This window comes from Lates calcarifer, linkage group LG11 (assembly GCF_001640805.2).
Source record: "Lates calcarifer isolate ASB-BC8 linkage group LG11, TLL_Latcal_v3, whole genome shotgun sequence".
NCBI classification, from domain to species: Eukaryota; Metazoa; Chordata; class Actinopteri; family Centropomidae; genus Lates; species Lates calcarifer.
In genome coordinates this window covers 15,705,932-15,718,933 of record NC_066843.1, presented here as the reverse complement: position 1 = coordinate 15,718,933, position 13,002 = coordinate 15,705,932, and the positions used below count along the sequence as shown (strand labels likewise).

General features: G+C 39.0%; 1 protein-coding gene across 2 annotated transcripts in view; it reads left to right on the top strand.

Moving 5' to 3' along the window:
- LOC108881106 (protein shisa-8) overlaps window positions 1-13,002 on the top strand; it is a 75,213-nt gene that overhangs the window by 55,496 nt on the left and 6,715 nt on the right. For both annotated transcript variants that reach the window (XM_051074031.1, XM_051074030.1), the window contains one exon: window positions 3,619-3,735. In XM_051074031.1, coding sequence (XP_050929988.1) covers window positions 3,666-3,735 — 70 coding nt within the window. In that variant the 5' untranslated portion in view covers window positions 3,619-3,665. The remainder of the gene's footprint in view (window positions 1-3,618; window positions 3,736-13,002) is intronic.

Sequence of the window (13,002 nt, the reverse complement as noted above, 5' to 3'; positions counted from 1 at the left end):
TGTCAGCACCAGACGGCTGGTTTCAGTTCAATAGCTGCCAATCAGGTCAAAAGTTTAATTTGTCCAGTACGTTGGCTCATGGCAAAATACTTCAGCCTCCACTTTGTTTAGTGCTAATTAGCAAATGTTAGCACGTGCTAAAGTAAGATGGTGAATCTGGTAAGTATTATACCTGTATGGCAGCATTGTCACAGTGAACATGCAAACAAGCTGATGATAGCATTTAGCCCAAAGCATGGCTGTAAATGAGTACAGCACACAGAGCTGCTATGCTAGCATGGACGTACAGACTCTTGATCTTGTTCACTCCTAACTGGCACACCTACTCTCCCTGAACTACTGGAGAAATGGTTTTTACACTCCAGTCAGAACAGCAGTTTCTCTCCATCTTAAAATCACAGGCTTAAAGCTGTCGACTGTCACATTCATGTAACATATTCACTCTGGATTAAAAAAGTCAAATGATAAAACCGTTTGAGATACTCAGGGGTTTTCATCTAACAAAATTAACAAATAAGTCAAATAAGTTTCTTTCATATCCACTATTCCCTGTGCCATCCAATGCCTTGTTAGCATGACTCATTCAGTATAAAAAAAGACAACAAATGGAAGTCACATCATTACGTAGTATAGTATAATAACACAACAAAATCTCTCTCTCCCTCTCTGCTCTCTGGTGGCCAGGAACAGCCCTGTGGTCAAACTGGAGACCAGCCAGGGATCTTTCCATCAATTAGTTGATTTTTTTCCCTGTCTATCTCTGCCTTTAACTCTCGCTATCTTTCAGTTCTTCACTCTATCTCTCCCTCTCTGTCTGTCTCATTATTTCCACTGTTGTTGGCTCGCTGGCTAACGCTTGAGAACATAACATCCGAATGTAGGGCACTTAAAGAGCAAGAGCTGTTTCTTTAAATATGATTATTAAATAATCACTCATATCTCATAAGATCCTCCAAACCTGATTTATGAAGCGCTTATAGGCAATTTTTAATCTGTTTGTGTTTATTTGTTTGGATGGTTGATTGAAGGTCATGCACCTTTAAATTTTTATTTTTGAAGTGTTGGTGATGACGAGCGAGTGAGGAGAGCAGGTGGTACCAGCAGCTCACATAAGACAATAACAACCCACATTTTACACACACGCAGCTACACTCGCATAAAATTACAACACACAGTTGTGCCTCCCTGCACTCCACACCGCACACAGCGTGTCATCACTGCATATCAATTACACGGGGAAGTGAAGATCTATTTCTAATTCAATCAGTCAGCGCTGGTGTCACATCCCTCGCTCTCTGGCTCTCTCCCTGCCTCTCCCACTCTCTCTGCCTCACTCTCCTATTTCCCCCTCGCTTGATTCTCACTGATGCGCCTCAGTCATCATGGAGCTGGTGGACGCGGGTGTTGGGTTTGTGTGTTTGTTTATGCATGTGTGTGGAAGTGTATTTGTACTTTCATTCACCTGTGGGAAAGTGTCTAAGTGAAGTGATCCTGGCCTGACCCTGTTTCTTTGGAGTTTGGAGGGTTTTACTGTTAAAAATGCTACATTTTCAAACACTGGTGTATCACTGTATCATTAACTTTTATCTCATGTTTCTGTGCCAAAATAAGACAACAGAAACTGTTTGTGTCTGAGCTGTCTCTGATAGTGTTTACAAAAATTAAAACTTAATTCTTAATTTTTTATGTAAAACTATCACTGCTTGACACTACATATTCTAAACATTAATAATTCATCAACCAGTTTCCTATTTACACATCCAGTAGACCTGGAGCAACATTAGATCACTATCATCACTCTCCTTTTAGCTTTTTTGGTTTTGTCCATGTAACTGCATTAGCTGTTGGTCTTATATGCTGTGGTCTTATTTTGCTACTGAGTTACTTAATAAGAAAAGACAGCAGAAAACTGCTACTACAATCGAGGTTTGATGAAAACAGTGAGACTGAATGTAAAACCAAAACAATCAGCTGAAAGACTCTTAAAAAAAAGCTCTGTGGAGTTGTGGATTACTGCACTTGGGTAATATTTTTCTGTGGATTTGTTACACCTTTTAAATTACTCAGAGTAATTTCATCCATTGTTAATCTAAAAACATTGTGTTTCAGTGAAGCTTTAAACTCCATTTGGAAGAATGAATAACATCCTTTTCCAAGCATGAAGAATTTATTCTAATCCACCTGCAAAACAAGAGAATATTTTCTGTTGGGCGCTGATTGTCACATCAGCACTGAAAATGTTTCACAAAAATTCTGCATTTATGTGAGGAAAAAAAAGAATTTTCTGTTGAGAACATGTTTTCCATCCAGCTTCCACTCATCAAATTGTCGACACATAATCATGTGTCATATACACACATGATCAATAGTAGAATTACTAGAATCACCAGGATATTGACTCTCAAATCCAGTGCACCAAAGCGTATAAATATTAGCATCAATCACTGGGACCATTATAGCTGCATGGTCCACACCTCAAACAATGATTCAGAAGCAGATGCTTATGTCAAGGAGGTGACCACTTATAGCAGTGAGGATTATTCTGGGAGAACTGATCCCTCCTTAACAAGTACATACATGAACATTAGATTTTAGTGTTATCAATAATACCAAAGCTATAGCACATAAGGAGAAGGTTTTGGTGTTGACATGAGTGTATCAGCAGAGTAACAATAAGAAGTGTTGGGTTTAATGGCCAGGCTGTATACCTGCATAAATATAACTGGATGATCACACAGCTGATCAGCCAATGACTGTGAAGCATGAATGAACCAGCCCATGCCAATTAGTTAATGCAGTACGCAGCCTGAACCAACACAAACTAATCATCAGAATCAGTTTAAGACATGATATAAAGTATAGATGACAGCAGAATGATATACGTAGTTATATACCGACACCAAAGCATTCCACAAATAACCTTGTTTTTCTTCTCTACCTCACCTCTTCTGTAATGCAATAAACTAATGCTGCAGATTTTTCACAAAATCTCTGTAACACATGATGCAAAATTCTGAGCTGTGGCTGTCATCTTTAATGTTTAATGTAATCTGTTGTAAGGAGGCATATACGCTGTATCTGTCTGTGTGTTATTTTGCTTGTCAGCTGTGCTTATGTGTATTCTAACTGTAGGCCTATATTAAGTAACATTTGCCTCTGTTTTGGGTAAACCTACACATCTAAAGCCTTTATGAATATATTTGTTATTCTAAGCAAAAACAATATGTAATGAGGGCTGATAGAAATGCACAAATGGTTATCGAGCCTCAGCTAATCATTACATCCATTCTCCCTAAAAGAGCTTTGCTAACATCTTGTGTCACATTCTGGATAAAATGTGCAAACACTGTTTTTAAAGACAAAGTCTCACAAACTTACTTTGTGAAGAAAGCAAATGTCATGTTAAGTCAGACTCAGTCCTAAAAGGCCATGATGTCCCAGAGTTACAGAGGACTTACTGGTGCTCTTTTAATTGTGTGATGTTGTTACTTTCTCTTGAGAATATTCTCATAGATGATGGAAACAAACTGATTTGGATTCTCTTTGGCTGACTTTTCTGATTCCTGTTTAATGTTTTTTTTCTCTCTCTCTCTCTGTCTGTCTCTCTCTCTCCCTCAGATCATAACCACTTGAACAACGCAGCCTTGTCTCCCCTGGGTCCAGCCATGGCCTTGTCTCACCCTCACAACAACCTGGGAATCGGCTTCAACAAGTACACCTCACTTAAGGCTGTGGGTGAGTAGGATTACACACACACACACATACACACACACACACTGACTACATGGGGACATACACCTTTGAAAGCACATGTATACAGGTTTGAATATTTAAACATGCATATTATGCAGATTAATCCATAGTATGGATAAATAATGGATTAAACTACTGATGTGGACATAACAAGACAAATACAGAACACAAGCTTACTGTACAGAGGTCACTAAGGTCGAAAATGGTATAGTATAAACAAGCCTGAATTAGGATGATGGAAAATACACCATGTCCACATGCTGATGCACACGCTGAGTGGGAAAGTGGGTAAGGGAGAGCAAGGACCCATTAAGATAATGGATTTTTTATGAGTCTGACTCTCATCCAGTCATGTTGGATCATGATTCGTGTTTGAGTGTTCCAACTTATTCCTGATGTCCTCAAACCTCAGGATAACTACATTATGGCAGTCATGATGTAAATATTATGACCAAGCCCAAGCCCCGACTTCAGCTATCTCCCTTTCCCAGATATGTGCCTGTCCACTGAGATCTAGCGTTTTCCAAAAATACTGCAGGTGTTCAAGGTACAGAAGAAGTTTGGTAAAATAATAATCTATACCACTATGATGTGTAACACCGTGCTGTAGCAGATGTATAGATGCAAATGAAAGGAACCTCGTCTGTGTTGAGTGAGAGGGATAAACCTGTTTGCAAAGCTCTCCTTACTGGAGAGGAAACAGACTGATCATGTGCACAGTATCGTGCCAGTGTAAACTTTTATTTTGTCTGCTGCAGCTAGATACAAACTTTACTTAAAAGCTGCCACTGTTTAGAAAGAGATTAGTAGCTACGAGTGCAGACACACACAGACAACAGACACACACAAAATGTTGATAACACAGCTTGGGTTGGTTTTATTCTGTCAGAAACCATCCATACTTATCACACTTGTCCAAATACTCCCAAAAAACAAAAAGAACAAAACCAATACAAAAGACATGGCAAACAGTGCACCTGGACATGCAGAGACAAAATACAATATAAAATAAAAATACAGTAAATAAAAACAGCAACTGTGTTTTTGCACTAAAACAACTTCCTGATATAAACATTTTTGTATGCTTTTTAATTTTAACTCAGTAAATGATCTGTTTCATAGTGCCTCACAGAATTCTACACCATTATGATTCAAAAGAGAAATCACTGTGTCTATGAACTGTGTATGAAATATCTAAATAAATAAGTGCAGAAATGTAACAGATCCCCTCCTCCTCTCTTTATATTAATAACATGGTGTTACATGAATGGTGCATTAGCTTTCTGAAACCGGGGGGAAATCCTGTATTGATCAAAGCATTAGGACATTAGGATCACTACTGCTTTACAACCATGACAAAAACTCTGTCTGCTGTTTGTTATGAGTGAGTTCAGCCACTACAATGCTGACAGATAACGACAGCTGGCCATTCTGTAAATAGTAATTGTACCTTGGCTGTGGGGGACAAAAGAGGCACAATGATGGTATCAATTCGCTGCAGATGATGACATAACTTGTACAGGAACAGTTACTAAAGTGGTTCACATTGTTAAAGAAAGAATATACTGTATGTACATGTCTTTTTTTCTAATAATCATGCCCAGCATCTAATCTTAGCATCTTCATGAATCACTAAAAAAGTACAAACAAGTTCATGTGAGACACTACAACACACTCATAAGGTTTGTTGGGCATTAGTGGGCAGTGAGTGACAGTAGTCTGGACAGCAGCAGAATAAGTTCAGGCCTCAAACTTGCCCTCTGGCCACAGTGACACACACACACACACGCTAATAAAACACATACATGAGCATACACACCATATCCTCTGACCACATACGCATCCACAAAATCTCCCGGAGGTAAAGGCACACATAAGGGGTACAAGCGTAAACATTTACATACACACACACACACACACACACAATCTATCATCTGATCACTGTGGACAGATAAGGACACGATGAAGATGATGAGGACCGACAGCTTGACACATGTACATGTACTGATCATTGGCACAATATGCAAACGGAGACAGAGCTGCCCATCACAGCTGAAGAGTATCAGACACAGAAACTAAAAAGCAAGAGACATCCAAGTTTGGAAGGACAAAGCTGCTCTTGTTCTTGTTATTTGCCATCTGTTCTTGCTCTGCAAATAATGCAGTGTAAAATAACAACAGTGGCAGATTTAGTGCTCTAAATTCTTTATCATTTCTGAGGCAATGGGACCTTGTTTTCAGACAGTGGTAGACAAATGCAGGCCTTTCATTTTCAGCCAACAACTGTTGATTTTGCTGAAATAAAAACTGACACAAGGAAATTTGATCAACATTTGTGAGCTAGCTACTTAAGCTAATGTTAACTCTGTGAATTAGTTGAAAACACTGTCTTCAAATTACTTTTTAATGTCTCTTTAAATCAGGTAGTATAGATACGATGAGGAAAAATCCAATATAAACCTATTTGGCTGCTTAGTTTACAAATTTGTATTTTCAAAATTGTTACCAAATTACAGTATATGCTACATGGTCTGTAGGTTGCAAGCTAGTCAGGTGGACATGCTAACATTTACAGTATTTGTTAGAGCCGTTAAGCTGTTTAATCAATTTTTTAAATTATTGTGTTTTTGTTTTAGAAGGGCTAAAATAAAATAATATATATATAAACCCTCCAAACTCAAATGTAGAAACCAAACCAGGCCTGTCATGTCTAGTTATGACTGCTAAGCTATATTTAGCCAAGAATCAATTAAATCCTGCTTTGAATTTCAGAATAGAAATTTTTTAGTTTTTGATCAGTACTATAAAATCTATTTTTTTAAACTTAGGCGTAAATTGCAGCCATTAAGAAATTTAAGTGATAACTTATTGCAGAGGCCACAGCTAACTAGCCTTTTTCTGTGTTTTTTGAAGTTTTTGGAAAAAACATTCTTAGCAATCAGCATTAAAATAAAATAGAGGAGAATAGAATTTCAGATAAGACAAGTTAGAGAAAAACTGAAGCCAGCAAAATGAGCTAAGGAACTGATAGGGAGAAGAGCAGGAAAGGGAGAAGCTCATCTCATTATTCTGCTCAGTGAGTGAGAAACAAAGGCCGACTGCAGCAGCAGCATCCCCCCAACCGCTGAGCGATGAGCGTCAGCCACATTTCACTGAAAAATGCTTCAAAATAACAAATCCCTCACACATCGAGGTGCAATGCTCCTCTCTCTCCTCAGCATCTACGTATTCAGTTCTGTCTTTGTTTGATGGCACGAAAGACGATGAACTGCTCCTCTTTGTGCCCCTCTTTTTGGTATCTGTTCTGTTTTTGTTCCTCTGCCTTTAATACACACAACTACACACAGACGTCTGTATTTAGTCCTCCGTCTCAGTACAGTTCTGGTGTGTCATGCGTTCTGCCATCAGGGACACATGTTTTAAATGATGCACCTAACAGCCACATACAACACACACATTGATCAACATGCATACAGACACACTCTTAAACTGATCAGCCACTTTAAAACCAAAGAGAGACAATGTGAATAACATTGATCATCTTGTTACAATACAGCATTCAGCTGGGAAACCTTGGATCCTGGCATTCATCTGGATGTTACCTATTATACCCAAAAATATCAGAGCACTCACAGTCCAATCATCTTTTCACACATGCTTATCAGCTCTCTTGCTGAGCAATAAACAAGCCACCGGATCCAGAGATCCTGGCTGTGTGGACAAAGTCATGGCTAGGGCACACAACGGCTTGGACGGGACCACTGACCATTTGCCAGGTGAAACAGCAGGTATCTGGATCAAGCTGCTTTGAAGTCTTAAACACATATGCAGCGGTTAACAGCTCGTGTTTGTTTCCTAAAATCTCTATTGCAAAGCAAGACGCAAGGGGTTGAAATGGGAAAAAGAAAGCAGTAAGTACAACAGGAATAGAAAAGCAAAATGGCAAAACAGATCAAAGAAGTTGGAAAAGTGTGACAGCAACCCTGTGCCAGGTGTAACAGCAGCTCTGGCCCAAGCAGTTGTGGTCTGTGATCTATCTTAAACTACTGAAAGGAGTAAAGGTTGACTGGCAGTGAGAAAATGTGGGATAAAAGTTAGAGAGTAAGAAAGCGAGAGGACAGCAGCAGAATGAACAAACAGAATCTCAGAGCAAGTGGAGGAGGAAATTAATTTAGAACCAAGAAATTTAATTTGGGCTGGTCCATAGTAGCCACTGGAGACAGGCTCATAAATTGTTCATTTTGATTTTTATTTATTAACCTAGTGTTCATTTGTGTGTCATGGAACTTGGAGCTGTTTTCATTGAGGAAACAGTTTGAAAATACGAACAAATACTTCATGTGTGATTCACAGGGCGCCACCCAAGTCAGTCTCCAGTGAGTGTCAGGTCTACAGGAAAAAGAAAAGACAACATAAGACAGAAGGCAGAGGGATTTCTCCAAAAGGGTGTGAAAGGCTTTGTGCCAGAATGCTAGGGCTCCAAGTTCTGGGCCGAGACAGCCTGAAGTCTTTAATTAAAGTCTAACGATCCAACAGTCTGAGCACTAGTGGAGATTCTCTGGAGAAATGGCTGTGAAGTTAAATAATATTCAGTATTTGTTTGTGCAAGATCACCTAGGACAACATTTTGAAAAGGTCATAGAAGAAGAAAACAACATCTTAACAAGCACAATGAATTACTTCACAAGATATTGTCATGGAAACAAGCAAATGCATCCATAGACTCACTGATAAGGTTTTTCACTTGTTTTAGGGGAAAAACTTTTAGACTCAGTGAGAGATTAAATTATTAGATATTTCTGCAGTGTGGTTGCTACATTTTTTAACAAGAGCTTCAGGTCAACGAATGGGTGAAGTAAGTTATGATCGATTTTTAAGACTACATGAATTGGAGTGATCTCAAATTCCCCAAAAGACAGCTTTGAAGATGAAGGCGCTCCTCCAACCTTATGGTTCAGAGTTTTTTTTATGTTTTGCACTTAAGGGTAGGGTTCCTTTGCAGGCGCTGATCAGTGGAGTGGAGTACCTGTGGAGACTAATGAGGATAAGCATAGCAATGTGGTTCTTGAAATTTTCTTCACCATTGTGAGGTGGAAACTTACTGATTTTAGGAAACATTTGTAAATTGTGAGTTTGTGGATTCTCTCGCAGGATGTCATGCTGTGCTGCAAAGAATTTTGCTCTTGCGCCTCTCTTTATTTTAAACTTAATCTGCGGGACCTTCCTGCTCCATTATTAATAGATGGATAATGTGCTGCCAGACATTGCTCAGAACCCACAGATCACTATTTTAGATTCCTGTGGACATCCTAAAGTTTCCAAAAATACAAAATATGTCAGCCTGATTTACATCAAAATGTGCATCAAGTTGTACAAACCCACACACAGAATATTTCAATATGATGTAATGGTGCTGCTATGAGAACATGGCATTTGGGGTTTAAATATTTCATTCACTGTAAGACATCATATAGCTGCAAAGATTTGTTGAACAAGCAGTTACAGAACATCATGGAAGAAATATAAAGGCAAAATTTAGCATTTTAGGGGTTAAGAGTGCAGATCAACATATATGTGGCCATTTCTAAATGAGGCTAGTATATTGCATACATAACCCACAACTTAATATGGTAAGAAAGGGTAAAACTCATCTTAAAAGTTCCTAAAATGCTTGTGAATTTACAACTGGAGTTTGCAAAAACACACACAGATGTTATGAAACAGACGGAAGATATAAGCTGCCTGGAGGCCACATGCCAAAAACCACCAGAAAGAAGTCGATTACGTGAGAAATAATTGTGTTTCAGTTCTTGTTCCACTGTGAGGTGTGTTAAAATGCATTGTACTGAACAGGTTTCCCCAGAATAACTGCTCAAACATAATTAAATAGCATTAAAAATAGACCAAATAGAATACACCGTGTTGTCAAACTCTGAAATCCTTTAGAGGACCCAACTTATGCAGTTATAATGCGGTGGCCCAGATTGGGCCCACCGGCCTCGCTCTAGGCTGCTGCTGGATAGAGAGCAAAAGCTGATGTTGTTGAAGAACATGAAATAAATGAAATACAGAAGGAAAGAATGGAATACAAGAAAGAGAGAGAGAGAGAGAGAGAAATAATGAGCAGATGGAGAGTCTGTGAAATGGAGAGGAAGGCACATAACACTGTCACAGAGGACTCCGCTGTCAGGTGCTCCTGCTGGGAACATGTGTGGAAACACTCAAACGGACAGCAACAGCAGTTGTTGTGGGCAGGGAGAGTGTGTTTAATTCATTGTTTCTGTGCCGTCCCAGATTTTCCCGCCCTGTCCAGAGATTTGGACCAACTTCAAATTCTGTCACTGTACTGTAGCTTCAGCTGCTGTGTATATCACACCAAGAAGAGGGACATGTGTCTCCAACAATAAATGGTAGTTCCTACAAAAACTGATAAACAATGAAAGGGCACAAATGTTGAATCCCCCTGAAACCCAGGGTTTGCACAGTCTCTATATCTATCTGTAGCAATACTGCTGATGTCCAATAAGTGCATTCACATCACTATGACGAACAAGCAGCTGCTAAAAGCTGCCAAAACCATGTGACGCACTTAAGTGCACAGACCCATACATATCAAGCAGCTTATTCCCTTTTCAGTAAGTGAAGAATGTATGTAAACGTGTTCTTTGTTGCACAATGCCTGAGCTGCGCACATATGTGCGTCAACATATGAACCCAAGGACACACACTAATCCTCAACTTGTGCCTGTCTTGCAAAATTTAAATTAAGGCAAATCAGTTCCTCTATTCATTCCCTCATTCCTAGTCACCCATATTGTGGCACTTTCTTGCTTTCTAAAGAGAAATATGCCTCTCAAAATAGGCCACTTTAATTGCTGTGCTGTTTGAGCGATTAAAGTGATTAATTTAATTATACTTTCTCAGTTTCCCTTCATGTCCCTTATATCTCCTTCCACAAGTCCACAGCGCAAGGACCTTGGCTTGTTACGCAGACGCATTTTGATAACTAATTATATCTTCAGCAAACCTCATGGCATTGCCATGGCTGCTGCTTTTCTGAATGGTGAATGACTACCAATAAATGTAAATACATTTAATAACTATTGCAGAAACAATACTGACCATAAATAGTATTATAGATGGGCTCTGGGATTTGAATGTTAAAGAACCCAGCAGCATTCTCTAGTGGGATGCAAGTTCAGGGGATGCTAAATAAATTTCAGTTTAGCTGAAATCAGCTTCTCTTGAGCATTGTCTTGTTGGTTAGTATTTAGTTCTGCATAGCCAGGTCTTCTACCCTGTCCAGAAAATTGATTTGTTTGTCCTGGCACTGAAAATAACTTTAAATAATTTGAACATATCTCATTTATAAAACCAACTGCCATATTAATAAACCATTAAAGCTTTAAAGCTGAACCTTAATTTAAGTTGCTCTGTCATGTTTTGAGGAAAAAGAGCCAGTTAGCCTTTGTGATAAACATAAGTTGTTTATCATAGTGGTTTTTGTGTTATTGTACATTTAGAAAACCAGGGTTGTATTTATATCCTTGGACCAGCATGGAGAATTCTACAGAGGGAGAGAATGATTACCGGACGCTCTGTCTCCTTCCTCAGCAGCTACTGTTGAAGTGCCCTGGAGTTACACAATGGACCCACATGTGAAGTGTTCAATAAGCAATTATCAGACTGTGATAGTACTGGACAGTTTTCTGACATGTGTGAACGTGACACTACTCCTCCAGGTGTTTCCTGGAAGTACAAATATAAGAAGGTGCTCTCAGTCATCTTGGCTGCAATAAATCATTAGAATTTAATCAGCAGCTGTAGCTACAGAGGAAGAAACAGACTTCTGTAAAGCTCTATATTTTTTTTAAATAAATACTTAAATCAATAAATGTGGATCACTTCTCTTTGAGGTGTTTATCTTAATATTGCCCAAAAACTCTCACGTTCACGTTCCTGAAACTGTAAACACAAAACTCAGGGCTCAAACAATCCAGTGGTGCAAATACAGTATATAGCAGCAGACAGGGCAGATCTCATCATTTTGAGTTACATCTATGTCTATATTCCAGAAGTCCAGAAATCACACATGCACCCAAATAAACACTCATGTATGCATACACAACCACTAATAGCCAGCCACATTCACCGTTATGTATTACAGCAGATTAAACTCAACCAGTCATTCATCCTCTGACTAAACTATTGACATAACCCTATTATGTTCCTGTTTGGAGTGTAATAATGATAAGATCAGACACACAGGCATACATATATTGTCATAAAAATGCAGCATGGGCTGACAGCAGCTGTGTCCTGTTATGAGATAAACAGCTATAAAGATACTGAAAAATACCAAGTGTAATAGAAAGACAATTGCAATGAGGACACAAACCAGTGAGAGTCATACAGAAGTGTGATACAGATTAATGTTTTTCGTTTTTCTTCTTAGGCTCTGATTTCTCTCCAGGAAAAAAGGACCAATAAAACGGGGCTAAGCAAACAAGGTTGTTAGTGTCTTTAGGGCAGTGTGTGTATGAGAGGGGGGAGGTGGGGGTGGTGGAGGGGGCTAGTGGTTATGACCGTACAGCAGAGTTGAGTTCCACTCAGGGATCTCGCGCTAATCTGACTTGACATGCTGAACCCACTCTATTTTTACTCCCTGTAAATCTCCTGTTTTTTGCCTGACACTGGCTCATACTGCTTTTTCCCTTATTTTGTTGGTTGTTTTCTCTCTGGTGCTGTTGGTATTTTTAACTTTACGGTCAGTCCATAGACAGTTTAGAGCTCAATTAAATAAATATGGTCCAGACACTAAATGTCCTTGTGGACATAAACATACTGTACAACCAGCAGGATTCACCTACTTTGCCTTGTTGTTTTTTACTTGCTTACTTGTGTAACTTAAACCATATGAAGGGTAATATTAGCATGTGCAAAATGTCCCCAGTTTGCTCACTGGTCTTCTGTTGGTGAGTGTGCTAACAAGGTCCACTGTTGGATAGTTATGCCAGTGCATGTGTGTGTGCCACACTCACACACATACACAAGCTAATTGGCTGCTTAATATATATGAATATTAAGATATTGATGAACGGTATTCAAAAATAAGCCTACTACTTTGCACTGAAAAATACTTTAGTTTTGTCAGCTCCATACCCACATACACCACTGATTGCTTTCATCACTGACTGTCTCAACTTCTCGTGATTATAATTTAACCATGTCTCTGTCTCGATTTCCCCT